The 25,820-nt window shown below is 38.7% G+C and overlaps 2 protein-coding genes and 1 long non-coding RNA gene across 4 annotated transcripts; 2 read left to right on the top strand and 1 right to left on the bottom strand.

The window, feature by feature from the left end:
- Positions 1-1,009: 1,009 nt before the first annotated feature.
- Positions 1,010-5,615, bottom strand: LOC307013722 (uncharacterized protein). Of its 2 annotated transcripts, none has more exons than XM_079641275.1 (9): positions 4,955-5,615; positions 3,583-3,748; positions 3,243-3,317; positions 2,688-2,729; positions 2,473-2,583; positions 1,949-2,047; positions 1,506-1,573; positions 1,360-1,403; positions 1,010-1,159 (listed from the first exon to the last, which is right to left on the bottom strand). In XM_079641275.1, the coding sequence occupies exons 1-9, from the start codon at positions 5,114-5,116 to the stop codon at positions 1,105-1,107; spliced, it is 822 nt and encodes a 273-aa protein (XP_079497401.1). In that variant the 5' UTR covers positions 5,117-5,615; the 3' UTR covers positions 1,010-1,104. The 2 variants fall into 2 exon arrangements, with proteins under 2 accessions (XP_079497401.1, XP_079497402.1); XM_079641276.1 differs by having other exon boundaries at positions 3,668-3,748.
- An 823-nt stretch (positions 5,616-6,438) lies between these two features.
- Positions 6,439-8,829, top strand: LOC307013045. Its single transcript, XR_013800836.1, has 2 exons — positions 6,439-6,990; positions 7,700-8,829. It is a non-coding gene; the product is annotated as an uncharacterized lncRNA (long non-coding RNA).
- Positions 8,830-22,043: 13,214 nt separating this feature from the next.
- On the top strand, positions 22,044-24,588 carry LOC307046403 (uncharacterized protein; the record flags this gene model as incomplete). The annotated part of the gene is made up of 9 exons (XM_079692797.1): positions 22,044-22,132; positions 22,214-22,449; positions 22,689-22,782; positions 23,184-23,301; positions 23,382-23,473; positions 23,902-24,019; positions 24,117-24,218; positions 24,317-24,490; positions 24,575-24,588. The coding sequence occupies exons 1-9, from the start codon at positions 22,124-22,126 to the stop codon at positions 24,586-24,588; spliced, it is 957 nt and encodes a 318-aa protein (XP_079548923.1). The 5' UTR covers positions 22,044-22,123.
- Between the last annotated feature and the right edge of the window lie 1,232 nt (positions 24,589-25,820).

The raw sequence follows: 25,820 nt of genomic DNA, 5'->3' as shown, positions 1-25,820 counted from the left end.
TGTTGTATCTGATCCGGATTGTTACTAATTCCATTTCTTTATGGCGGTCATTGTTGTTAAAAAGTTGACTAAATCATCAAAAATTCAATGAAAGTGCTGATCAGCAATTGTATATGTTCAAATGTCTACTGTGAAGGAGATCATAAACCTTAATGCAATCGAATGTAAAACAAAAAAAGTTTGGATTGATGAAAGTAGTAAATCGGTCAGATTTGACCCGAACACAACAGGAGGATCAATGACCGCATTTTTTGTTGACTTTGATCTACATTTTTGTCCTTTTGGTACAAAGAGCATGTGTTGCGGTAATGTTGCCATTAAGAACAAATTGGAACAGAAATTCTCATGTTGTCAGATTGGTTTATCAAGGACATGGGAATATCGTTTTACCTCCTTAATCTCAGTAAGATGCACACTTATGGGATACAACGAAAAAATTACATTGCCTACTCCTAGATCTAGTGCCACTAAAGTCCCACTCAATCTGTAGACCATTCGGGTCAATATAAATACAATAAATGCAAAGCTCCTTTACCCTTGACTCGGCTCTCCTGTGTCTGCACACCCTGTCCATTCTGATGCTGTTACCAAACTACATGTAACTTTCCTGACAGTAGCCGAGATGTTGCAGCCCCAGCAGACCAGAGCATAAAAGATTGCTTATGCCATCACAGAGTCATGGAAGGTCTAAAGTAGTGCCCCCTGCACTCCAAAATACCTGTCTCCTCAGCAGATACAGTCTGCTCTGTCTCTTCTTGTAGATAGCAGCAGTGATCCGACCAGTCCAGTTTATTGTTCAGATTAACACAAAGGTACCTGTTAGATTTCACAATCTCAATCCCTAAATATTTATAATATTATTTCATGGGTTATACAGTATCTATTTGAAATGTGGTGTAGTAGTGTATATATTATTATATTATATAATATTGAAGCATTTGACTCCATGTTGCACAAAGGGAAATGTTTTAATAAAACAAATCGGTATTCACACACACACACACACACACACACACACACACACACACACACACACACACACACACACACACACACACACACACACACACACACACACACACACACACACACACACACACACACTCAAATGACACTGAATTGACTGGCAGGCTCCCAGGTGTCTTCCCATTTTCTCCCACTGAAAAAAACAATGAATAAAAACAACCATAAGATCATTGCATGTGCCACAAGATAATTTCATATGCATGGGTTATCATAAAACAACAAATTACTTAGGGTCAGTTTTGTAGAAGCCTGATAGTAAACTAGTTATGACGTAATACATTTATTTATAACGCACAGTCTAAAAAAAAGCTAACCAAAGAGCTGTGTTCTCACCATGATGCGCAAGGCAGCCAGCAGACCATTACCTCCTCTCTTTCCTACACACGGGCACACAAACAGACAAAAACAAGTGTTAGCCAGATCAGCGACCATGGGTAAATGCATTGCTGCTTCATGCTCTGTCAGTTTCAACATCTTACCTTCTCTACTCTTCTGTCTTTTATTCCGTTGTAGTTGAATATCTGCTGCCTTGAGCATTTTCTGCAGCCTGAAATGGTGCAAATAAGAAGTTATAAACAAATGAAGAAAAGGTTTGGACATCCTCCAGATGAATATTTGATTAATGACTTTCATATAGGAAGAGAACATTAGCTAATCTGCAATGTGGCCTATTTGTGTCCAACTTCCTTTTTGTTTTATTTCATGAAACATAATTTCTAACCACCTTATAAATAAAGACAAGTCATTGAGCAAACCTTTATGGTTTTTTATGGTTATTAAAAAGAGAGGGATTATGGAAACCTGGATCTGATATCTTGTCTGAAATGTGCGTAACTTGTGGTGTGCAAAAGGACTTGCGTGTGAATGGGAGAATACAGCTATTTATTTGTTCAGTAGGATGTACCACAAAAACAAAACATACCCTTATTCCTCTTCTTCATCCCTTCACCTGTGGTACTGCTACAGCCATTTGCTACAGAGGTAGCAAGTCTTGGAGAGGAGGAGCGCTCTGTGGGCAAACCTGTGACAGATGTAAGAAAGTTAAATGTAAGTGACGGTAGAGACTGGGGCATAGATAGCATCACAACCTCTGTGGGCTATAGATAATGTTTGCCCTTGATACTCCTGATCTACTGACTTCAAATATGGAGTAAGGTATGTCAAAATGTATTATGTAACTTAAATAACTTTCGTAATATTTTTTGTTAGCGTCCAGCTGTGACTTTAAGACAAATCACACCCTATTTATGGAAAGACGGTTTCCCTAAGATATCTGTGAATTGTGTTGTATTTGTATTTCTGCTGTATATGTAAAATGACCTTGGGTTCCTTGAAAGGTGCATTTAAATGACAAGTGCTATTATTATAAACCATGATGCCAGAGGGCAAATAACACTCAACACTCATTATTTAAAATGTAATGAATCACACAAACAAAACAATAACCCTTCTTCCTCTTCCCTGGCTGGGACGCAGCCGATGGTGAAGGGAGTGAATAGGTGCTTGCAGCTGGGACAGGGATGAGTGTCAGGGTGTACATCTCCTCGGATAGGTTTCCTACATAGAAGTAGAAAGAGTAGAATGGATGTACGCCACCTTCTTCAATGTACAGAACCTCCTATTTTACTAGAATTCGTGATGAAATATGCTTTGCTACTTACCAGAGGACTTGGTGGGGGTGTCTGCGGTGGCAATGGCGACTTCTGAAAAAGAAAAGGTTACAATTTGTAAAACAGTTGCTGTTAAAAGTCACAATGACTTTGAAGCTTACAAAAATAACAAGTTTATATTGCATCAAGTACAACCACTCAATGCACCATGCAAAAATAATTTTACCACAGAAAAAGGACACATTGGTCTCTAACCCCACCAATAGGAATGTTCACATACAGTAGAAGACGTGTGCTACTTACCAGAGGACTTGGTGGGGGTGTCTGCGGTGGCAATGACGACTTCTGAAAAAGAAAAGGTTACAATTTACAACATAATTTTACTACAGAAAAAGGACACATTGGTCTCTAACCCCACCAATAGGAATGTCCTCATAAGTGCTAGTAAAAGTAATGACATTAAGTTCTTAGGCGTTATTTGTCTCATTAGGCAGTTCAACAAATGTCATTTTGAATGGTCAGCTCCTGGCTGTTTATAAAATCCTAATATAACGAATATAGTCAGAAAACAATAAAAAGAGTGGTACAATAGACTTCTGCAATTACTTGATGTGGCTGGCGAGTTTTCCGCAGGAGGCTGTGGGGTTTCAGAGGCTGCTGCAGGCTCTGTATGACTCCAACCTAGATTAAAGAAAATAAGCTTCGGATAGCATCAACAACATCATGTAATTCACTAGTTCTCCCATTTGTATGCTTGATTTAAGGAAGAGGTGTAAGTTAATTGCTGTCAATTACCCCTATGGGCTCCTCCTAAACTTTATTCAGAAAACGACATCTAAGTGTCTAATTTCATTTCCAATGACATTATTGGTTAATTCTACAAAAATGTAAGTTACAGTACTACCTACTTAATAATGTCTTTATTCACTTTAACAGACAACAATACCTTTCGCAACCAATTCAAATAACACCTCCATCCTTCGGAAGCAGGTGGAGGCATTGCTGCTGACATTGCACCTTGGCATCATTACTTCGCAGGTCCAGTCCTTCTTTATTCCAGGCCGGGCTAGGAACAAGACGCCTCTGGCTCCAAGGGCCTGACATTTTTCCAGCTTCCAACAAACGAAAATATACATTATTTCAGAACAATTATGCCCTGGTTATTTACAAAGGCAAAACCAGTTGTTAAACATAAATCACATACACTGCTTGCACACATATTCAACCCCTATGCAATAACAAAGACATTTTTTTTAATGCATGCATTAACAGTCTTAAGACTGTTGCGATTAGCAAGTAGAAGCTTTGAACATTATTCTGTATTGCATTTCTCATTTCTCTTGGCGGAATTTACACTGTATATATCATCTAGGTTTTTGGAGCAGCACTGTGCTTTATGAACAGTGCCATAGATTCTAAGTGGGATTAAGTTTAGGGCCATTCTACAACATAAACGTCACAATTTTTGATCACCTGCAGTATTTTTTTTAGTCTTTTGCTTGGGGTAATTGTACTACTAGAAGGTGAGTATTCACTTGGATGCCTTACAAGTATACTTAATGTTCTGCTGTTGCGCACAGGCTCAATCACAGTGTTGAGATAATATCTCTATCTCTAAAGTACACTGTGGAGTATTTATAGGGGTTCTATAAGATATAATTGATTATGGTATTCATAATTAGGTTTACATTAATGTATATAATCACCTATAACTATTTTTTGTTGTGGTTAGCTTAGAAACACTGGCTCTAGAGAAGGCCTTTCATGCTGTTATGGCAATGGATGGCCACTGTAGGTTTTTGTACATGCTTATAAAGGGAGAGGTACTCAGTTGGTTGCAATTTAGAAACCTCACTATTACACAGTAATACAATTACATTGAATCAAATTCAGCGATGATTCGCCAAAGTTAAATAAACATAACTTATCCCTGTGTCTACAGTAGTTGTATTGACAGGGAGCAGACACACTGATGAACATGTCTATTTCGAATGTAAGTTGAATTGGATAAATGATTAAATAGTGCAAATGTATTTAGCTGTGTTCTGATACAGTGCTTTAAAATTTGAATGTACATATAGTCACATTTTTGGGCACACAGTTCATGCAGGTCATGGAATTTGCATAATGTGCACCAGCTTAAAGCCCATTTCTAGGGCTTTGAGCAGCAGATTTGTATTACGTAATTATGATCAGATATGGTCAGATATTACATTTCTGTATCAAATGTAAATATTTTTTCCAAATCCAGAATGTACAAGTACAGGGCTGTTATTAATTATGAATGCAGGCCAACAAAAAAACAGTCCATCAAATACCACCAATGCAGCTTGATCCCTCAGGTGGGATGAAGTTTTATTCCTTTTTTTGTGCCTGGACCCAGGTGTTTGCTTTCGTATCAAACTTGTCCATTTGTTTGCTAAGGCGCAGTTTGCGGAGCTGCACCGCCTTGCAGAATTTGCAAGTTTTGCATGCCACATTCAGTGACATGCAGCAGCTTGAGCATTGCCTCAAAGTGGAACCTGGTCCTGGCATTCTTTTGGAGATAAAGACAAATAAAAGACAAGGTCATTTAAAACTGGGTTTCAAATTCAGAATGCAATCAAATACAAATATTGACTAATTTTCCTTTGTCTAGTCCGTGACTGTAAGTCCCTCCCCAAGCTACAACAAAAACTGTATCCTGTTTAGAATAGAATAAAACTTGCATTTTTATTTAATTTGAGTAAATTAATTTAGTATCAATGCAATAATGGCCCCTTACTTAGTTTTAGTACAATTTCAAAGCAAAGCTAAAATTCAGCGGTAAAATATTATGCCATCGAAACGTAAGGTTACACAACTTCTACTATCTTACAAGCTTGACCATGACATTGCACTGTAAAAGCACTATCTTGAATTTGACGAAAATATATGATAATGTTAATCTGTTGAAATCCTATATATAAAATTGTGTTTATAATATAATATATAATTATAGCAGTACTAAAGTATAATACACTGCAACGTCGTCTACTGTGTTACCAGCTCGAATAAGACAATTTTTAATTTCCCTGTAAGTTTTGCATAACAAAGACATACGACACTGTTAGTCGATTGTAATGCTATATATAAATCGTGAAAAGTTTGTGCACAACTACCTGTGTGTGTGTGTGTGTGTGTGTGTGTGTGTGTGTGTGTGTGTGTGTGTGTGTGTGTGTGTGTGTTGTGTGTGTGTGTGTGTGTGTGTGTGTGTGTGTGTGTGTGTGTGTGTGTGTGTGTGTGTGTGTGGGGGGGGGGGTGTGGGGGGGGGGGGTGTGTGTGTGTGTGTGTATGTGTGTGTGTGTGTGTGTGTGTGTGTGTGTGTGTGTGTGTGTGTGTGTGCGTATAAATACAAAAGAGAAAGTGGTAAAGAGACAGAGATGAAGATGGTAAAAATGGGGAGAAGACAGGAAGAAATGTAGGGAATATAGCTCTGAGGAGGGAGAAGAGAAGACATTGAAAAAGCCTCTTAAAAGTGCTGTTTGATCTTGCTTTGGTTTGGTATCTGTTGAAGGAAAAAAATACAGTGAACACTTTAGAATGCATAACAACATTTTACAATCATCAACAAGCTTTAACATTGGGGGTAATTTACGAGTTAAAGCACTAATCAATCAGGGGCGGACTGGAACAAGGACAGCTCTGAACGTTTTGGTTGTCATGACATTTCTTCACAATACTATAGAGAACCGTCATAAAAACCGGAAGTAAGTTAGCATTTTTAGCACTTCCGGTTCCTTCGTCAAAAAGCAATGCATTTTTTCCATAGGGTTTTGGAAAATAGCTCGAAATAAGGTCTGTGGCTGACACAAATTTAAGAGATAGATCACGTTTTGTTCTATGACATCAAATACATCAGCAGTGACCCCACTGGTGATTTTTGAAGAGTTTATGTGTCTGAAAAACGATGGTTGTTACCGAGTGGCTGAATAGGACTACAGAAATTGTCGAGGGCTTTGTACGTCATTACGCCTAACACGTAAACACTCCCGCTAAGTTTGTTTCCCCCTGTGTTCTGCTTGAAAGCAAGTACCTGCCTATCTTTAGTATCTGCATATCTATATCTGACCATTAGAATCTGTATTTTTGAAATTGTCGTTTTTAACACCGTAGTTTTACAAATTATAGAATAATTAATTACCAGTGTTTTCCAATTTTACTCGGCAGTTCGTTTCGTTAGCTAACGTTAGCTAAAGCTAGCGCTACTAGTTAGCTACGCAATGGTTTGTTGCTTTGCTCCGGGTTGCAGCCACAGGTCTTCGCATGAAACGTGCTTGTTCTATCGTTTCCCGGCCAATGTTTTCCAAAGGAGAGTCTGAATTCGTGCCATGAGGTAAGCTGACGTTACATTTTTGGTCCATGTCATGGTGAAATGTAAATTATGGGTAGCGACTGTATCGCCGTTTTAGAGATGGCGCTGCTGAAAAGACCGCAACATAAGTAAAGATAATGAATACATCCTATTAAAACCGGTGTGGCTTATATGATAAGTCTAATTAGTACAAGCAGCATAACGTTTCACCATGTAACTAAAGATTGTAGTCAGGGAAATCAGTTTGACATATGGAACTAATAAAAAATCACCACTGGCTGGCAGAGAACTCTCTGCTCCATAGCCTCTCTTGGACGTAAAATCACATGTACATTTTACATTTATATTCAATTTAATATTCCATCCCTCACATACTTTTGTATATATAATAACTTATATTTAGTTTTTCTTGTTATGCTGCTGCAAAACAAACATTTCCCAAATTGGGATCAATACAGTAATATATTATGTTAATTAATTAAGAAATATAACTATTATAATTAGTGTAGCAGCTGACACCTATTTTCAATATGGATTAATCTACCATTTATTTCTTTAGTTCAATTTTGATCTATAAAAATGTCAAAATAGTGAAAATGTTCACGAGACTTATAAAGTGCAAGGTTATATCTTTAGATGTTTTGTTTTAGCCTATGTACTGTATGTCTTAATGCTCTTATATGTGACGGGGTGACTTCCATGAAGCTAATATTTTATATCTTCCCAACAGACGAGCTGACAGGAAACCTAACACTCTAACAACCACAACATTGCAAAGGCGAGTAAATGTAAATTAAAAACGATTCACCATTTTTTAATTTCTTCTTCTTTCTTGCAGTGAGGTGAAGCTGACCTTGCACTTGGTGCCAGTAAAGATGTTCCTCACGCAGGCTGAATGTTTCTCCTTCCTTACTGACACAGAAGCCCTTGATTTGCAATGCTTCACTAATTGTCATTTCCCTGGCTCCGTAGGGACACTTTACCTCCAGCATAGCGGAAGACGCTACCAGACCATCTGGAGATGCCCCCAACAATCCTGACTCATGGAGCTGCATCTGGGTTGCAGTGGTGAATGCCCTGACGCCCTCACATTCATTCATAGTCCCCCACTGTACAGACAAAACATCATCAAGGGCCTGTTGTTGCCCTAGCACCCTGGCAATAAGGGAAGCAGTCACACGCTTTGACCTCAGGACAGCTCCAAAGTTGCTGGCAGTCAACCTTCCTTTCCTGAACAAATGCCAGTTTGGGTTGGTTCGCTGACCAGTGGTAGCCACCTGAATTGCCCTCTGTTGCTCCTCAGACAATGCCATGCTTGCCACAATTGCCTCAGGTCCCTGATGCCCAAAAGATTTGATAATTTCAGGAACAGTAAGCGTTTCCAAGCTGTAGTGTTCCTCTTCTGGCTCGGGGGAGAGAAGCCAATAGATTCCTGAGAACCTGCCCCCGAGTCTGTCCCTCAGCCAGTCACGATCTTCGGAGGTGGGCTCTCTTGTCAGCGGGTTGAATTAGTTATTGGTTGGAGTAAATAGCTCCTCCACTGAATGCGTACGTTTAGCTGCCTTTGGCTTCTTCCACTGACAGGGGGTGTCAGTGCAGCTGAAATTGTGGATGGCAAAGATGGCTCATGCAGCCGCATGACTGCTTTTCCATTCTCCACATGGGCATTCACATTTTGTGGAGAGAATTCCCTCTTCTCCTGTAGATACCTGTGGTGGGGGGATTGTTTTATTATTTAAAATATATTTACATTTGTAATGCCTTCCCAATCATCCTTTTAATTGTTTATATTTATTATATTTCTGTGTTTTCTGGTGTGTAATATTTGTAATAAAGATTTCATGTGACAAATAAAATGGATTTGTTGATGGGAATTAATGTGAATAAATTAACTCTAGGTTAGTGGGACTCTTGCTATCACTACTCACCGACACTATAAACCTTGTCCCTCATGCTAGCGCTGACAACACCGGTAAGCACACCTTCATCTAGGCTGCACTGTTTTACGTGTGCTGACTTGTAGTGGTTCTCTTCTCTATCTACACTCTTCTTGTCATCTTTGTAAAACGATATCAGACTGGTAATTGACACAGCCATGACTTCTAGTTAAATTCAGTGTGGCTAAAATGAAAAGCTTTGTTAAAATATGCAAGCGCGCGAAAGTCAGCTTTATTGTAAAAAATTCTACATGTGTTATACATCCAGAAATATCGAAATATCGTTTCCCACAGTGTGACATGTATACATAAAACAAAACAAAAAGGGCCTAGATAACCAGGGTATACAGTTTAAAATGTTAATAATATATGTAAAGTGTTCAAAGTGCAGTTTCAGTGCAAGTCAGCTGAAACGATCTTAAGTTGGCATGACGTTGAAGTCGTACGATCCTGCTGCTGTACTGGCTTGTAGTTCGTTTATAGCATAACGTTAGCATTTTGCTTCTGGCGACTAGATTTATGATTCAAAAATTATAAAAGTAGGGTTGACATGTGGAGATTATCCGGCTGAACAAAACGTGATCCCTCTCTTAAATGTCTGTCAACTACAGATCTTATTTCGAGCTATTTTCCAAAATCCTATGGAGAATTTGCATTGGTTTTTCATGAAGGAACCGGAAGAAGTTTACTTCCGGGTTTAAGGACGCGTCACTGCGGCTCTCTATTAGTTGCCACTGTATGCAAGTATGACAGCCACAATAGGCATTTTTCCAAGCTTTGTATATACAGTGCCAAAAGTATTCAACTCAACTTTTCTTACATTAACTTTGTTTCCAACACAGCATTTACATTGTTAGCAGTTATGTTTTGGTGTACTTCTAAAGGTAATTATTCTAAAGCGGTTCTTATTATACATCCATGGTCTGTTGTTCGTTTATAGCATAACGTTAGCATTTTGCTTCTGGCCATTAGATTTATGATTAGAAAATGATAAAAGTAGGGTAGATATGTGGAGATTATCCGGCTCAACAAAAGGTTTATTTATCAAGCAGGTTCGTTTTCCACAGATCTTATTTCGAGCTATTTTCCAAAATACTATGGAGAAATCCCATTGACTCTGAGACGAGGGAACCAATAGTTGTAAAATGCTAACTCACTTCCGGGTTGTAGAACTCACCACTGCACTATATCTCCGGTCAAGTAAAGCTAATATGTGTTTAGCTAGCTCGTGCTTTAAAAAGATATGTAACTACAACTGATTTACTTGCAATAAACATTAAAATATTTGTTGGAGATTGGAGGATGTTTAAAACCAACCTCGTCTCCGCGTGTTGTTTGGTAAACTGGGTAAATTCGTAAAAAGGAAGGGATTAAGAAACACCAGAATGCAAGTTAAACAATAATCTTGTTTTAATGATAAAAAGTACAATACAAATACAAAGGAAGTACTTCCTGCTCTTCCTCCAATCCTACGGATCTGGTCAGTTTGAAGAAAAGAAGAGACCGGTCTAAAGAAAACACAGGCTTATATCCAAAAACCCCAGGAGGAGCTATGCAGCTGCCCCCCCCCCCCCCCCTCCGCTTAGAAAAGACAGCCAATCAGCGCGAGCCAGAGGCGACCCTTAAATTCGAGATAACAAACCCCTCCTTGCAAGTTTCACATACTTTTGGCATTTTATAAAGATAGGTTTAAGATATAGTTTTTTATAGTTGGATTATACAAATAACACATGTGAATTACCTTACCCTCAAACAATAATAACAAGAGGAAAACATCAGCTCTGATCTCAAGCAGTTAAAAAGTACCGCACACTCATTTAGCCTGCAGCCCTTCCAGACACTTGAGCTATTGTTCTTTAAGAATATTCCCTGCAGAATCTTTATTTCAAATAAAAGGTTTCACATTGCATATTTCCAGCTTCCTTTACACATACTGTTATTATTAATACAAAGTAATTAACCACACACATCTATTTAAAACAAGTAGATTTCCCTGATAATTGACATGCTGAAAATCTTAAGAAGAGTGTCCCCTGCCCCAGCTCTCTCGTCCCTGTCATAAAAGCTGCTTCCATTTCCTATAGAGTAATAAAACATGTTTAAGCTAATCTCTCCACAATGTTTGTAGCCATTTAGTACCCACACATGAAAGAATAAAAACAGAGGAATCAAATAAAACACCAATACAGGAATAGTTGATAAATGATTATACAGGACATATGATCACAGTAAGGAATACACACACATATTCTCTATGAAGTGACCATTGTTATAGGTCCAAATGTCCTGTCCCCTGACAGTCATGAGTTTTGGTTGATTAACAGAAGTTTAATCGTTCTGGTAGCTTAAGGCCCGATTAGAACTTCCTTTCACCTCGAAGTCCGTTTTACTGGAATGAATACAGACATTAATGAGAACTAAAGACTATGGCCTCGGTAACTGTTTGACTCAATTCTCAAGGCCTCTTTTGGGGTCTGTAGGAGATAAATCATTAATTCTACAAGGCTTCAACTGTCTTATATCTGAGGCACATCTCCCTTTGGGCTAATCAATACGGGTTTTAGCAATTAGCAGAGGAAGCTAGAGACTCAGGGCCCCTCCCTTGTTGGGAACTGCAAAGCAGATGTCAAAGGTCATAAAACCACCCTTTTGATTAAACATAAAAACTGGAAGAAAAAGACTATTGCTTTAATTTATTACAGCCTGTCCTCCTACAAAAAACGACCAAATAGGTCGATTGTTTAAGCAGTGTTGATCACGATATTACGACCCATAGCCACGTAGCTTTCCCCCTCTTCATTTCTAGCAGCAGTTTATTACGACCTTTTGTCACGTTTTGTCACGATCGTAATCCCGTGAATTTTAACCTTGCGCATCAATAAAAGTGCGACGAGCCAAGAAGATGAAGATGAAGAAGAAGATGAAGAAGAAGAAGAATTGTTAAATAGCGTCAGAGCTTTACAAGTGGTAAATCTGATTTCTGTATTTCATTTGATTTGTTTATGCTTTTAAATAATTCTGTCGTTTTTCTACAAATCATGTTTAACCACGATATTTCAGTTTTACGTTTTAGGGCTGGCCCGTGGCATAGGCAGTATAGGCGAATGCTTGTTGTTAGCAATAGCATGGTTTGAAAGGTTAGCGCTTAGCTTAGCGCTTAGCTTATATGCGCTAACGGATATGTATTGCAATATAAGAAGGTTCGTCTACAACAAGTTGGAGGGAGAGTTTTCTCCTTCGCACAAAAGGAGCTAAAATCTTGCCTAAAAACAAAACCCTTGGTAGCACGTGACATAACACATAACAATGGCAAAAGTATGTATATTCAGCTAACCAGACCAGGACATGATATGACCGTAAACAATGCGAAAGGAAATGGCATTTTAATAATAATAATAATAGTTGACATTTACATGGCGCTTTTCATAATGCACACACTTTTTTTTTCTTCTAAATGTCACCTAACATGTTGCATTAATGATAGTTAGGGTAAATTCAACACTTGAATATCATCAGGTCATAGTTGTTTTACTACTTTAAACATTCGCTAATTCAACTTAAGTTTTGTGAAAGCATCACGTCTACAGATGTAGCGATTCATTTCAGACAGTTTGAAACGCGAGGGCCGTGATTGGTACGTGATCTGCCCTCGCTCAAGGGAAAACCTCCAGCTTGACTTGAGACCGCCCCCGTGATAGATAAATGTAATTATTGTCACAGTCCAAACTGTGTCCCTGTTTGTTCCCCTGTGTGTGTGTGTGTGTGTGTGTGTGTGTGGAGAGGGTGTGGTGTCCCTTGCAGGCAGCAGCCTGATTGCTCTCACCTGGCCGTCTGACTCAGCTGTCCCTCATCATCTAATCAGGACACAGCTTATCTACTCCAGTCTCCCAGCAACTCACCGCCAGATTGTTTTCTACACCAGTGGTATTACATCCTCCTGGCTGCCCATTCAGTTATCCTGTCTGCGTGTAAATCCGTACTCTTTGTAACTAGTTTCTCTTGTGTTTCCAGTGCAATCCCTCGGCCATCATCCACCAGAGCTTCCAGCCAACCTGCCTGCTTCTTCCTGCTTCCTACCTGCCTGCCTGGTAATCAGTCCAGCAGCCTCTCACTGCCTACCTCCACTCCGGACCTCCATAATCACCAAACCTGCCTGAGTCTCCGAAACAATAAACCATTTAAACATCTTCAGTCATTGCCTGCGCCTGGGTCCTGTTTAAAACATAATCCTAACAATTATAATGAAGCCAGCTGCAATGGATCATTGATCCACCAGGGGGTGCAGTGGGGTTCCACACTGGAGCTCATGTGAAATAAAGTGAGATACAGTATGCTGGATGTACAGCGGAACTTTGTTAAGATCCATATGTCACGGATATCATACTACTGTGCTAAATAAGAGACATGTAATCATTTACAAAACATCACCATGTTGTTATTTAACAAAATAATTTTGTTATTCGAAAAAAACGAACGGGAGGAAATGCAGCCCGGCTCTCGATTTTTAATCCTAATTTAATCGTTGTTTATGTTCGCCGAATTGACATGAAATCACTGACACATATGAATATACTGTATTCAACTTCATTAAAACGTTATTAACGTGCCTAAACTCAGTAATTCACCAAAAATATGTATATTTTAATGGAGTTTCGTCGGTCGATCAGGATCCCAAAGTGTAGCGGAGGGATCCTCATCTGGATGAAGGGTGTTATTTTTCCCATAAGGAACAAGTCGTTGCAAATTATCCCGCTTATTACATGGCCACATTCTCAACAAAGTAACGACATGACTCCCAATATTAATTGAAATGCTTTTATGGATTTAGAAAATGTTTTTATTGATTTAAAAAATAGTTGTATGTATTGATTTAAATTCACATGCATCCGCTAAGAAAAATAGTCCGTTGTTACAGTTTTTTAAACAGTCTGAATGAAACTGCAGCTCTCAGCTGTGTATTTACACAACTAATGGCCCATCAACCACAGCTCTCTCCCCCCCTCCCCCCCTGATCTTTCTTCTCCAGCAGCTAAATTAACAGTAGGTTACTCTGAGTGACCATAGACTGTATGTGACAAGCTTACAGTTAATGACGTAACAACACCATAAAAGCTGGTGGGTTGAAAGCAATACGGGATGTAAAAATAACTATAATAATTGTGACTTATTTATTGTGGCTTTTATGTTTTTAGGTATAAAATGTTATGTAATTCAGGCTTATAGTTCACCCTTCTCTAAAAACCTTCAACAATGACAATATTCATTGTAATTTAATAAATCCTTCCAACACACATTGTAAAAAATAGCCTACTGTAAGTTAAGAAATCATTTCAATATGTACATCTTCTGATGTAACAACAATAACATTATAAATAGTAACATAGCTGAACATGGTATTGCAGATTTAGCTTTGAGTGTTACTGACCTGAGATGTTTTTATTACATGAATTAAGGTGACTGAGGCTTTTTAACATACAGGGATGCAAACTCATCAGGTATGAAAAAGGTGACAAGGATCCGAGCCCCTGGCTCCCCCACCCCACGGAATGACAGAGGATTTTAGCAGTCAGAACAACTAAAGCAGCAGTGTTAATAATAACAGAAACGCCAAAGAGTCACATAATATAAATATATAAAAGCATTTATTTCAAATTGTGGAGCAGTCAGTTTATAATTTTGGCAGCACTGTTGAGCATTTTGAAAATGTATTTTCAGGCCTCTGTGCAAGGCTTAAGTCTTTTTATCTTTATAGCCACATGGTGTAAAGTAACTAAGTTCATAAACTCAACAAGTACTATACTTGGGCACAGTTTTGAGATACTTGTACTTTATTTAAGTATTTCAATGTTTTGCTACTTTGTTCTTCTACTCCACTACAGTTCAGAGGTACATGGTGTACTTTGACTCCACTACATGTATTTAATACCTTTAGTTACTTCACAGATCTGGATTAATTAAGTGAAATATAATCAAGTGTTAAATCAGACTTTAGTTCCACCTGGAGTAAATCCACAAGCTACCCTGCAGAATACAAAGTCATTCAAACTAGCTGCACCTTTAGCAGCTTTGAGAACACTTTCATGATCAATCATTATAAAACATATCATATCTATAATTCTGAAATGGACCAATCTGCACAATGACTACTTTTACTGTCGCTACTTTCACTATATTTTGATGATAATACTTTTCTACTTTTACTTGAGGAACATTTTGAATGCAGGACTTGTACTGTAACAGAGTATTCCTACACTCTGGGACTATTACTTTTAGTCAAGTACAAGATCTGAGTACTTCTACTTTTACTCAAGTACAAGACCTGAGTACTTCTACTTTTACTCTAGTACAAGATATGTGTGCTTCTACTTTTACTCAAGTACAAGACCTGAGTGCTTCTACTTTTACTCAAGTACAAGATTTGAGTACTTCTACTTTTACTCGAGTACAAGATCTGTGTGCTTCTACTTTTACTCAAGTACAAGATTTGAGTACTTCTACTTTTACTCTAGTACAAGATCTGTGTGCTTCTACTTTTACTCAAGTACAAGATCTGAGTACTTCTACTTTTAGTCAAGTACAAGACCTGAGTACTTCTACTTTTACTCAAGTACAAGATCTGAGTACTTCTACTTTTACTCAAGTACAATATATATACTTATACCACCTCTGTTTATAGCCTATGAAAAAAACTATTAGAAATAGAAGGCTAAAGCTAACGTTAGCAGATAGTGACAATGTATGCTAGCTAGCTATCTCAACGATTCCTTAAATAATATTGCCACAGAAAAACTTTTCAGTTCACATCACGCTCTGCCGCTCCGACAGGGAGCTCTGCTCTGAACACCTGAACAGCCCGTTCTAACAGCTGTTCACCAGCGGTCCAGTCTGTGCCACAGTGACTCCGGACGCACAGTTAATATTAACGAACGCACCCATAGGTAATGTAGCTGCTGAAGCTAGACCATCATCTCGGAGCAGCAGAGCCTTATTATAAATCCATGAGCAGAGCCGACAGGCAGGAAGACTCGAGCACACAGCTCGTACTTCATTATAATATATAAAAAAAGAACACCATGCGTGTCATGATGGCACATAACAGCTCACGGCCGCAGATGACTCCGGGTCCCAGCCCCCCCCATACCCGAAAAATATTTGTATTGCAGATCTACATGAATCACACAAACGACTTATTTTGGATTCAAAACGGCGAATTTTGCCGAAAGGTGACAAGTTTGCATCACTGAACATAGACAGAGCACAACTGAAACATAACATCTGAAACGATGTAACAACATAATACACTTGTGGGGATGCTTGGAATGTGAGGAGTGAGGGACACGGCTTAGAACGGGCGTGTCGCCTGGCAGGACAGGAGAGTGTGTGCACCAGTCTGCCTTGATCTATGAATTCATGTCCGTAACACTCACTGCTGCCCACAGCTGTTTTATAGAAGGAAATTCCTTCACTTCATGAAAGTGTTTTAACCACACACACATGACGGGTGTTATTTTCCCCATAAGGAACAAGTCGCTGCAAATTATCCCGCTTATTACACGGCCACATTCTAAACAAAGTAACGACATGACTCCCAATATTAATTGAAATGCTTTTATGGATTTAGAAAATGTTTTTATTGATTTAAAAAATAGTTGTATGTATTGATTTAAAAAATAGTTGTATGTATTGATTTAAATTGACATGCATCCGCTCAGAAAAATAGTCCGTTGTTACAGTTTTTTAAACAGTCTGAATGAAACGGCAGCTCTCAGCATTGTATTTACACAACTAATGGCCCATCAACCACAGCTCTCTCCCCCCTCCCCCCTTGATCTTTCTTCTCCAGCAGCTAAATTAACGGTAGGTTACTCTGAGTGACAAGCTTACAGTAGACACAACACTGTCATTGCAAGTGACCCTCAGTTAGTTGACTTTTATGTTCAACTGATAAATTCGTTACTGATAAAAAAGGGCTTCTACTGTACCTAATTACCTTAACACTAGAACCGCCAGAGGTTTTTGTATAGGCCTACCTAAACCTGTCAAATCCCGCTATTACAATGCAATTTTTAACAACATAGGGTGCTACATAACACACTTTCAGGAAAAGTCACGGACCTGGAGACTTTAATATTTTATTGAAAAAAAGTTACATTGCACACACACAACACACATCACACAAATTTACCCGATTGGCGGTTCTAGTATTAAATAAACTCACTAATTAATGAAACCAGTTCAATACGCATTATTCTTATTCTTATCATTCTTTATGAGCGCTGAAATAGTCTTAAAATCAGATCTGTTTTTTAAATGAAATCTGACGGCAGGCAGTTAGCTCTGATCACCTATGACAAATGCGCCGCACCTAATCGCTGGCCATTCAGCCACAGACACTGTTCGAAATGGGGGGGAGCTAGGAGGAGCTAAGAGGGAGGGAGCTCCCCTGAAGGCTGACTTTGAGATAAATAGGGGGAGCCCAAAACAGTCGTGCATATTTGTGTCACACAGATTAGAAATGTTGAGTTTCTGTAAATAACAGTTCTTGAAATAAATAATAGTCATTGTTCATTACAGTTTCTGAATATTTGTTTTATATTTGTGAATATGTCTGGGTGTTGCCCTCTGTACGTGGCGGCGCTGCATTCTTACTTACGTTGCTATGGTTATGGCGGTGATGCCGGCGCGGTATTTGAAATGTTCATATTGATATTTGTTTTATATATATATATATATATATATATTATACACACATGCATTTCAAAACATTTGGACTACCTATGTTGCAAATGTATTATCTTTTCAATTTACACACGGCATCTATTGCACGTCTGTCCGTCCTGGGAGAGGGATCCCTCCTCTGTTGCTCTCCCTGAGGTTTCTCCCATTTTTCCCTTTAAACTGTGGGGTTTTCTCTGGAAGTTTTTCCTTGTACGATGTGAGGGTCTAAGGACAGAGGGTGTCGTATTGTCATACTGATATTCTGTACAAACTGTGAAGTCCACTGAGACAAATGTAACATTTGTGATATTGGGCTATATAAATAAACATTGATTGATTGATTGATTGATTGATTGATTGATTGATTTGTTTAACTCTGGCTGTGTAATAAAAACACATGGCAAAACGAAAACAGCCAAGCGTCACAGCTTTTGGATTCACAAGCAAAGAAGCGAAGAAGTCTAAAAATGACAACGTGAACGGAAAACAACTTTTAGTTGGCCGGCTGTAAGCGGCGTTAGGGTCGAGCTTGACAGCTCCACACCGAGGGAGAGTCCTGCCGATGCGGAGCCTGAAGAGGCTTCAACAACGGCCACATCCGCCGGCATAGTGACACCGTCTGTATTAGTAGAAGAGTGTTTTTATAGCAATTGATCGCATCCGCGCTGCTGCGCCAGTCAACAGAGCGTGCGTGTGACATATTTAGTAGCAGGATGTGCTCTGAAAAATAGGGCTCCCCGAAAGCAAATGGGTAATTCGAAAACTGACAGAGCTCCCTCTATACAAATCAAACTGTAGACGGTGTGAAAGCACCTATTGTTTTAAATAATGGTCGGAATGTGACCTGTGAGCCTTCTGAATTACCGTGGGACAGCACATTCTAAACTAAAATGTTCAATCAATAAAGTAACATCTTATCTTATCTTAATAATATCTTCATATTAATAATAATAATAAATCATACAGTATGTGTCCGAAAGGGAGCAGGAGGAAGCAAACACAAAAATATACTGCATATTAAAGCAAACGATTGTAAAGGTTAAAGTGTGAGCATAACAAATAAAGAAGTGTAATGTAAACATTTACATTATAATTATTTAATATATAAAGACTATATATTATTGAATTACAAGATTAGATATACTTTAGTTGATCTAAAATATTGATGTGTTCAAATGCTCTTCAAAACACAACTGAAAGTCCATGAAACTTGTCTTTCTGTATTTGTGAATGAAGCGCCATCTCCTGGTTAAAACCTGAAATTGAAAATCTGGCAACGCCCTCTTAGAAAATAGTGGGAGGGCTTAACATTCCTCTATACTGGTCTTTGGCAGGTAGTAGGCAGGAAGCTGTAAGCTGGAGTCCGAAATTCAGTGCTACATCTGTACAGCGGCATCATTTTCACCATGTCGGAAGTTTGCTTTAACTGTTAAAATGTCTCAATTTGTATTGACTACATGTCCTAACATGTCCTAACATGCATATGAATCTCTGAAATTGTCTTTGCTGCAGTGTGTCTGCTTCCAATTCCTCCACCATCCCAAATCTGCTTCTGTGGTCCAAGGCAAGATTTCACCATCATCCCAGGAAAGCAGACCGTGTTGGTGACTATCAATGGTTTGTTGCCACCAGAAGACGATCAAGCAGAAATACAGGATTACTATTATACTTTTGTCCTACATTGCATAGATAGCTGTCAAATTGCACATTTATATTTTTTCTCAGGTCCATACAACGTTCGTCTGCCATCTGTGTGCTGTCCAATTTGTTCCGCCAAATGGTCCCCGAGCATAGGTGACTTGCAAATACAAATACTGGCCAGCAACCGACAGCTGCAAAATTATTTTTAAGTTTGATGTGTTCACATCATTCGAGCAAATGAAATTGGCCAGCCCAGCATTATCCCAGCAAGTATTTATAAAAATGCTTGAACATCGATCGTTTTCCACAGGAAGGGTAAGAATAAAATGTGGTTTTCAAGATTTTTGAATACCAAACTTTTAATGAACCAAATGAATACCATTCTTGTTTCCAGACAGGCAGAATCTTTAGCGATACCTTCCACAGAGTCTTTCGGGAGTTTGCCTTCTGTAATTACAGACAAGAAGATCTGTGCCTGGTGGAGCCCTTTAAATGCCCAGCATGCACACCTGACATGCTGGCTATTGCTGTAGATGGCAATAGAAAGCATTATCGCTTCAAGAAGTCCAGAGGGTCAGGGAAATCATATTCTCATTTTAGTTGTTGTTTTATTGACTAAGCTGAATGTCTTTTCTGAAATGTTTAACTTTCCCCAACTCTGCAATTTCTTTTTCCAAAGTTTGTAGACCATCAGAAAACAATAGTTGGTTTGAAATTACACATAATTATATAAATCCAATTCATAAACATTATTGTATATGACGCCTGTAAAGTTAACTCAACTTTAAAATGTGAAATGGTTGACGTTAGTTGGATATGTTGGAGCTAAGAACCAGTTTTGGATATAATCGCTTCATGAAAAATGTATTAAATTGCAGAGGAACCTTTTTCTATGCCTTCCTCTGCCCTATTCCATGCCCATCAATATAAAGGATGTACTTTTATTTTTACCTTTTTACAAGAAGTCAGTAAACTTTTCACTAATGTTAAATAATGGTGACAAAAGACTTCACACAGAATTACAGATCAAATTCACAAAGACCTTTTCCACATTTATGAAAATGTTATGGCAAAAGCAAATTGGCCACATTAAATAGAGGACACAATCAAACGTATGTACAGGACTGTCTCAGAAAATTAGAATATTGTGATAAAGTTCTTTATTTTCTGTAATGCAATTAAAAAAACAAAAATGTCATACATTCTGGATTCATTACAAATCAACTGAAATATTGCAAGCCTTTTATTATTTTAATATTGCTGATTATGGCATACAGCTTAAGAAAACTCAAATATCCTATCTCTAAATATTAGAATATCATGAAAAAGTATACTAGTAGGGTGTTCAACGAATCACTTGAATCGTCTAATTAACTCGAAACACCTGCAAGGGTTTCCTGAGCCTTGAAAAACACTCAGCTTGGTTCAGTAAACTAAATCACAAGTATGGGGAAGACTGCTGATCTGACTGCTGTCCAGAGGACCGTCATTGACACCCTCCATCAGGAGGGTAAGACACAAAAAGAAATTTCTCAAAGAGCAAGCTGTTCACAGAGTGCAGTTTCAAAGCACATCCACAAAAAGTCTGTTGGAAGGGGGAAATGTGGCAGGAAACGCTGCACAACCAAGAGAGATGACCGCAGCCTTAACAGCATTGTGAAGAAGAGTCGCTTCCAGAATTTGGGGGAGCTTCAAAGACAGTGGACTGAAGCTGGAGTTCAGGTATCAAAAGTCACTGTTCACAGACGTGTCCGGGAAATGGGCTACAATAGCCGTATTCCCATGGTCAAGCCACTTCTGAACTCAAGACAACGGAAGAGGCGTCTGACTTGGGCTAAGGAAAAGAAGCACTGGACAGTTGCACAGTGGTCCAAAGTCCTCTTTTCAGACGAAAGCAAGTTTTGTATTTAATTTGGAAGTCAAGGCGCCAGAGTCTGGAGAAAGGCTGGAGAGGAGCAAAATCCAAGTTGCTTGAAATCCAGTGTGAAGTTCCCACAGTCAGCGATGGTTTGGGGAGCCATGTCAGCTGCTGGTGTTGGTCCACTGTGTTTCATCAAGCCCAGAGTAAATGCAGCTGTGTACCAAGAGATTTTAGAGCACTACATGCTTCCGTCTGCTGAAAAGCTCTATGGAGATGAGGAATTCATTTTCCAGCATGATCTGGCACCTGCCCACAGTGCCAAAACCACCAGTAACTGGTGTACTGACCATGGCATTACTGTCCTCGATTGGCCTGCAAATTCCCCTGACCTGAACCCCATAGAGAATATGTGGGGTATTGTGAAGAAGAAGCTGAAAGACACCAGACCCAACAATGCTAATGAGCTAAAGGCCGCTATTGAAGCATCCTGGGCATCCATAACACCTCAGCAATGCCACAGGCTGATTGCCTCCATGCCACGCCGCATTGATGCAGTAATCCGTGCAAAAGGATTCCCAACCAAGTACTGAGTGCATTAATGGACATTTTCAAATGTTTGATTGTGTTTTGCTGTTATAAATCTTTTTTTTTTACTTGGTCTGAGGAACTATTCTAATTTTTTGAGATAGGATTTTTGAGTTTTCTTAAGCTGTATGCCATAATCAGCAATATTAAAATAATAAAAGGCTTGCAATATTTCAGTTGATTTGTAATGAATCCAGAATGTATGACATTTTTGTTTTTTTAATTGCATTACAGAAAATAAAGAACTTTATCACAATATTCTAATTTTCTGAGACAGTCCTGTATGTATGATAATGTTGCTTACAATTTCTTTCTCGAATTTCGCAGGACAGATGAACCGTCTCTATTTGATGGACTGTTCATTGCCCAGGACAGTAAAGTGTCTGCCTTTGTCGACAAAATCAGGAGCCAGATGACGATTGTAAGAATCTATTCAATCCCCTAACCCTTTATTTATTTTTCTTAGCACAGGGTTAAATGTAACAGATTGTGTCTATTTCAGAAAAGTGGTCGTGATGTTTGTGGACCGGCAACATTCACAGCTTGCAGAGAAACCTCACACAAGTCCAGGGCCAAGGTGGATGAGGAAGGCCTGCAAATAGCTGTGTGCAGACATGGCATCTTGCTACAAGGCCTAAATCACTACCGTGGTGAAATATATGCCTACCCAATGTTCCTGCAGAAGGAGCTGGCTGAAGTTGCGAATGCAACATTCTTTTGTATGGATGTTGCCTGCAGGTAGTTATAACTATTGCAAAATTGGAAGTGTTTGTGGGAAACGTGTTATCTATGTAATTCTTGCACATCCAGTAGATGTAAAGCAAAAAAAGCATTCATTTGGATAAATGCTGATGTTGGTTACAAGGATTGTACTGGTAATTTTAAGGAACTGGTTTATCTTTTTACTATTATGCCATCATGCAACTGGAAAAGCTAATTGATTTTGTCATTACAGGTACTGGCCTTATTTGGAGAAGATGGCAGCAAAGTTGCCTGAGCTCCAACCACTTACAGAGATTAAACCTTTTCTTCTCTGTAATGCACGCCAAGGCCCACACAGGCAAATGCGAGGTACAGTATGCAAGTTAAACATTTGTGTCACTAGATTCAAATGTTTTAGAAATTGTAGTGCACATAAGAATATCATGTAGTATATTCTATTCAAGCCTGTGGAATAATTGTAATAGTTACAAATGTTGACAAAATTGTTACAAAACAGACTGTCACAAGGATAGGCTTCCAAAACCCATTATGTTTATTTTAGTAAATATATCCGCACTGTAGAAATAATGAATGAACAGAGCTTCAAATAACTGCAGTTGTGACATTGTAGTTCAAAGCATAATTCAATCTCAGAACATTTTAACTTTCTGAAATTGCTCCTGACACTGATGTTAACTAAAGATGTACAGTACAAGAAATTATAATATTGAACTAAATATCTAGATCTCATTGTTTATGATTCTGAGCAGGTGAAGTGGGGTGGCAGAAGCCAGGAAGGTGCTGGAAATACTGTCGGCGAGGAAGTGGAACAGGTTAACAGCTTCCTCTCAAGGGCAGCTCTGACAACAAAATACATGACCAAATCAGGTTGGTAGAGGAAAACAAATAGTTTTAAGTAGTGCCACATTGTAAAGCTCATATGAATTTTCATGTTTTTGTGTTTACAGCTAGAGCAGATATGATAACCGTGCTGGCTATGCAATGGAACCACAGGAAGGTGGAGAATCTCCACAAGACACTCTCAGAGAGATTTGTCAAAGTAAGACGTCCATGCTGCATTTCAAAATGTATATTAAGAATATCTGAGTTTCTTGTTGTAGTAATTTAACACCATCCTTAGCTACATGTTGTTGAATTGAATGTATTCTGCAATCATTTCATTATGATGGTGCTGCCATGGCACACTGTTCTGCCAAGAGAGTCTCTGTTCTGTTTGTTTTTAATAAAGCACTATAGGTTGATTCATCTGAATTTCTGGATAATAATAATAATAATAATAATGTTAATCCTGCTTGATCTTGAAAAAAAAGGGACACTAAGGTGATACTTGCCAACCTTGAAGAGAAGGTGTTTAGCATTTCATGTTGTTGTCTGGTCAGTTAATGTGCATAAAGGAATTCAGTAAAAAAAAACTTCTCAACCAACTGCAAAGCATATTCACTTTTTCCTTTTAAACATTCTAACCAGACTACACAGAGAGCACAAACTGAAGTGGACAATCTTGAGAGTCTCAAGCAAGAGCTGAACATCTCCCTGGAGGACACGGAGCAGTGGGTGTTGGAGGTCAAGCAATGGGCAGCCACTGGTATGTTATATGATCACTGTGGTATAGATTTGGTTCCATATTTCCAAACATTTGGCTTCATGTTTTATGATTACACCTTGTTGTTTCTGTTTTCAAGAGAAACATGGAGCCCAGAGTAGCCAGGAGGAGCTCCAGAAAGAAATAGATGAAATTATTTATTCCCTCCGAAGAAAGAAACACGACCTCTATCGACAAAATGGTATTTATTATTATGTTATCTAGAAACAATATTTGTTTCTTGTTGTTGTTGTTTGTATTATTAATATTAGTTTATTTGTATTTTGTTTTACCTTACAGACAGCAACCAAACAAGGCAGGGCAAACGGAGAAGACTGACAGAGCTCAAGAAGAAACTCAGAGAGAGGATACTGCAGTACAACACCATTGATGCCTGTTCAGAGAAAGTTGACACAGAAGCAGCATGCGGTCTGTCTGAGGATGTCATTCTGCCCTGGGAGGCGCAAGGAGATGGTAAGAAACAACTTGTTTTTGTTTGCCCTAGATATTCCATAAATTCAGTTGTAGTACTATAATACAATCACCAATGTAACAAAGAGCTGTCAACATAGGTGTCACAAATCATCATGATCACAACAAATCATTTTGAAATAATATATTGAAAGGTCTGTATGATGTTGCCCTATCAAGTCTTAATAGTCAAGTCTCACTGGGACAGGCACATCTATGGAAACAGTAAAACCCTTCCTGACCACCCTGAACTGCGTACTAATGTTGAATCTCAAGACATACTGAATGTAATTCTGCCAACATAGACAGAATTGAAAAAATTCAGCAAGCGGCGAGGTTGCATTTTTTTTTACCAGATTTTAAGGTTTTGGTCAATTTAAGTTAAAAAGATTGAATACAAACTGATATTATTTGTTTTATTAGCCTTACCATTGTGGTTGTTATATTTTGTGTTTTTTCCATTATAGTGGTGAACCTGCGCACAAAGTGGCGACTTTTTGACCAGGTTATGCTGGTCAGGCGTATGGAAGAGGAGAAAGTCATCATTGTGAAGGAGATGACCCAGCATTGTCAAAATCTGAGGCAGGCACTGGACGAACTGGACCACCTCCTTCATCAGACAAAAGACGACATCAGGAACCAAAGTATGTTCCACAAATACCGATTTATAACATTTGCCACTGCCCCCCTCCCAGTGTCAAATGTCTATCAATGAATAGCATCTGTAATGATTGCAGTTTTTCTGAATCAAAAATCTTTTTAGCTAATATACAGCCTCGGAGTTAAACATTCAAATTGCTTATATGGAACCAACATCAATGCTAATTAAAAGTTGCCTTACATAGACTGTCATTTTGTCTTTTTATTTTAGTTTCTCCAAGCGATATAACAGAAGAGGGATACAGGGGACTGCACTGCTGTATTTTACACCATCAATATCTTCTGGAGCAGAAACTGAGCAGAGTCACCAGCACCTACAGCTGTATTGGCTCGGACTCGTCTTTCTCTCATGATGGAGGAAGACATTGAAGACGGTAATGAGGACGACGAACGGGACGGTGATGAGGACGGTGATGAGGACAACGAACAGGACTTAACAAGTCTATTGTGTTGTATGCATGTCAACTTATTAAAACGAGTATTACGATTGAATGGCTTGTTTATTACCTTTTTTTTTATATGATCCTGCTTTGCATTTACTATGTCTGGTATTCAACTAAATGCCATTAGCAGTTATCAGTCACCTTCAGATCCGAGTTACCTCGAGGGCCGGAGGTTCCCCACCCCTGGTATAAGGTTTTGGTGATCACCCTTATTATCATCATGTCATTTA

This window comes from Notothenia rossii, assembly GCF_949606895.1.
Source record: "Notothenia rossii genome assembly, chromosome: 7".
Taxonomy (NCBI): domain Eukaryota; kingdom Metazoa; phylum Chordata; class Actinopteri; order Perciformes; family Nototheniidae; genus Notothenia; species Notothenia rossii.
Note: the sequence above shows the minus strand (reverse complement) of the source record. Positions and strands in the feature narration are given on the sequence as shown.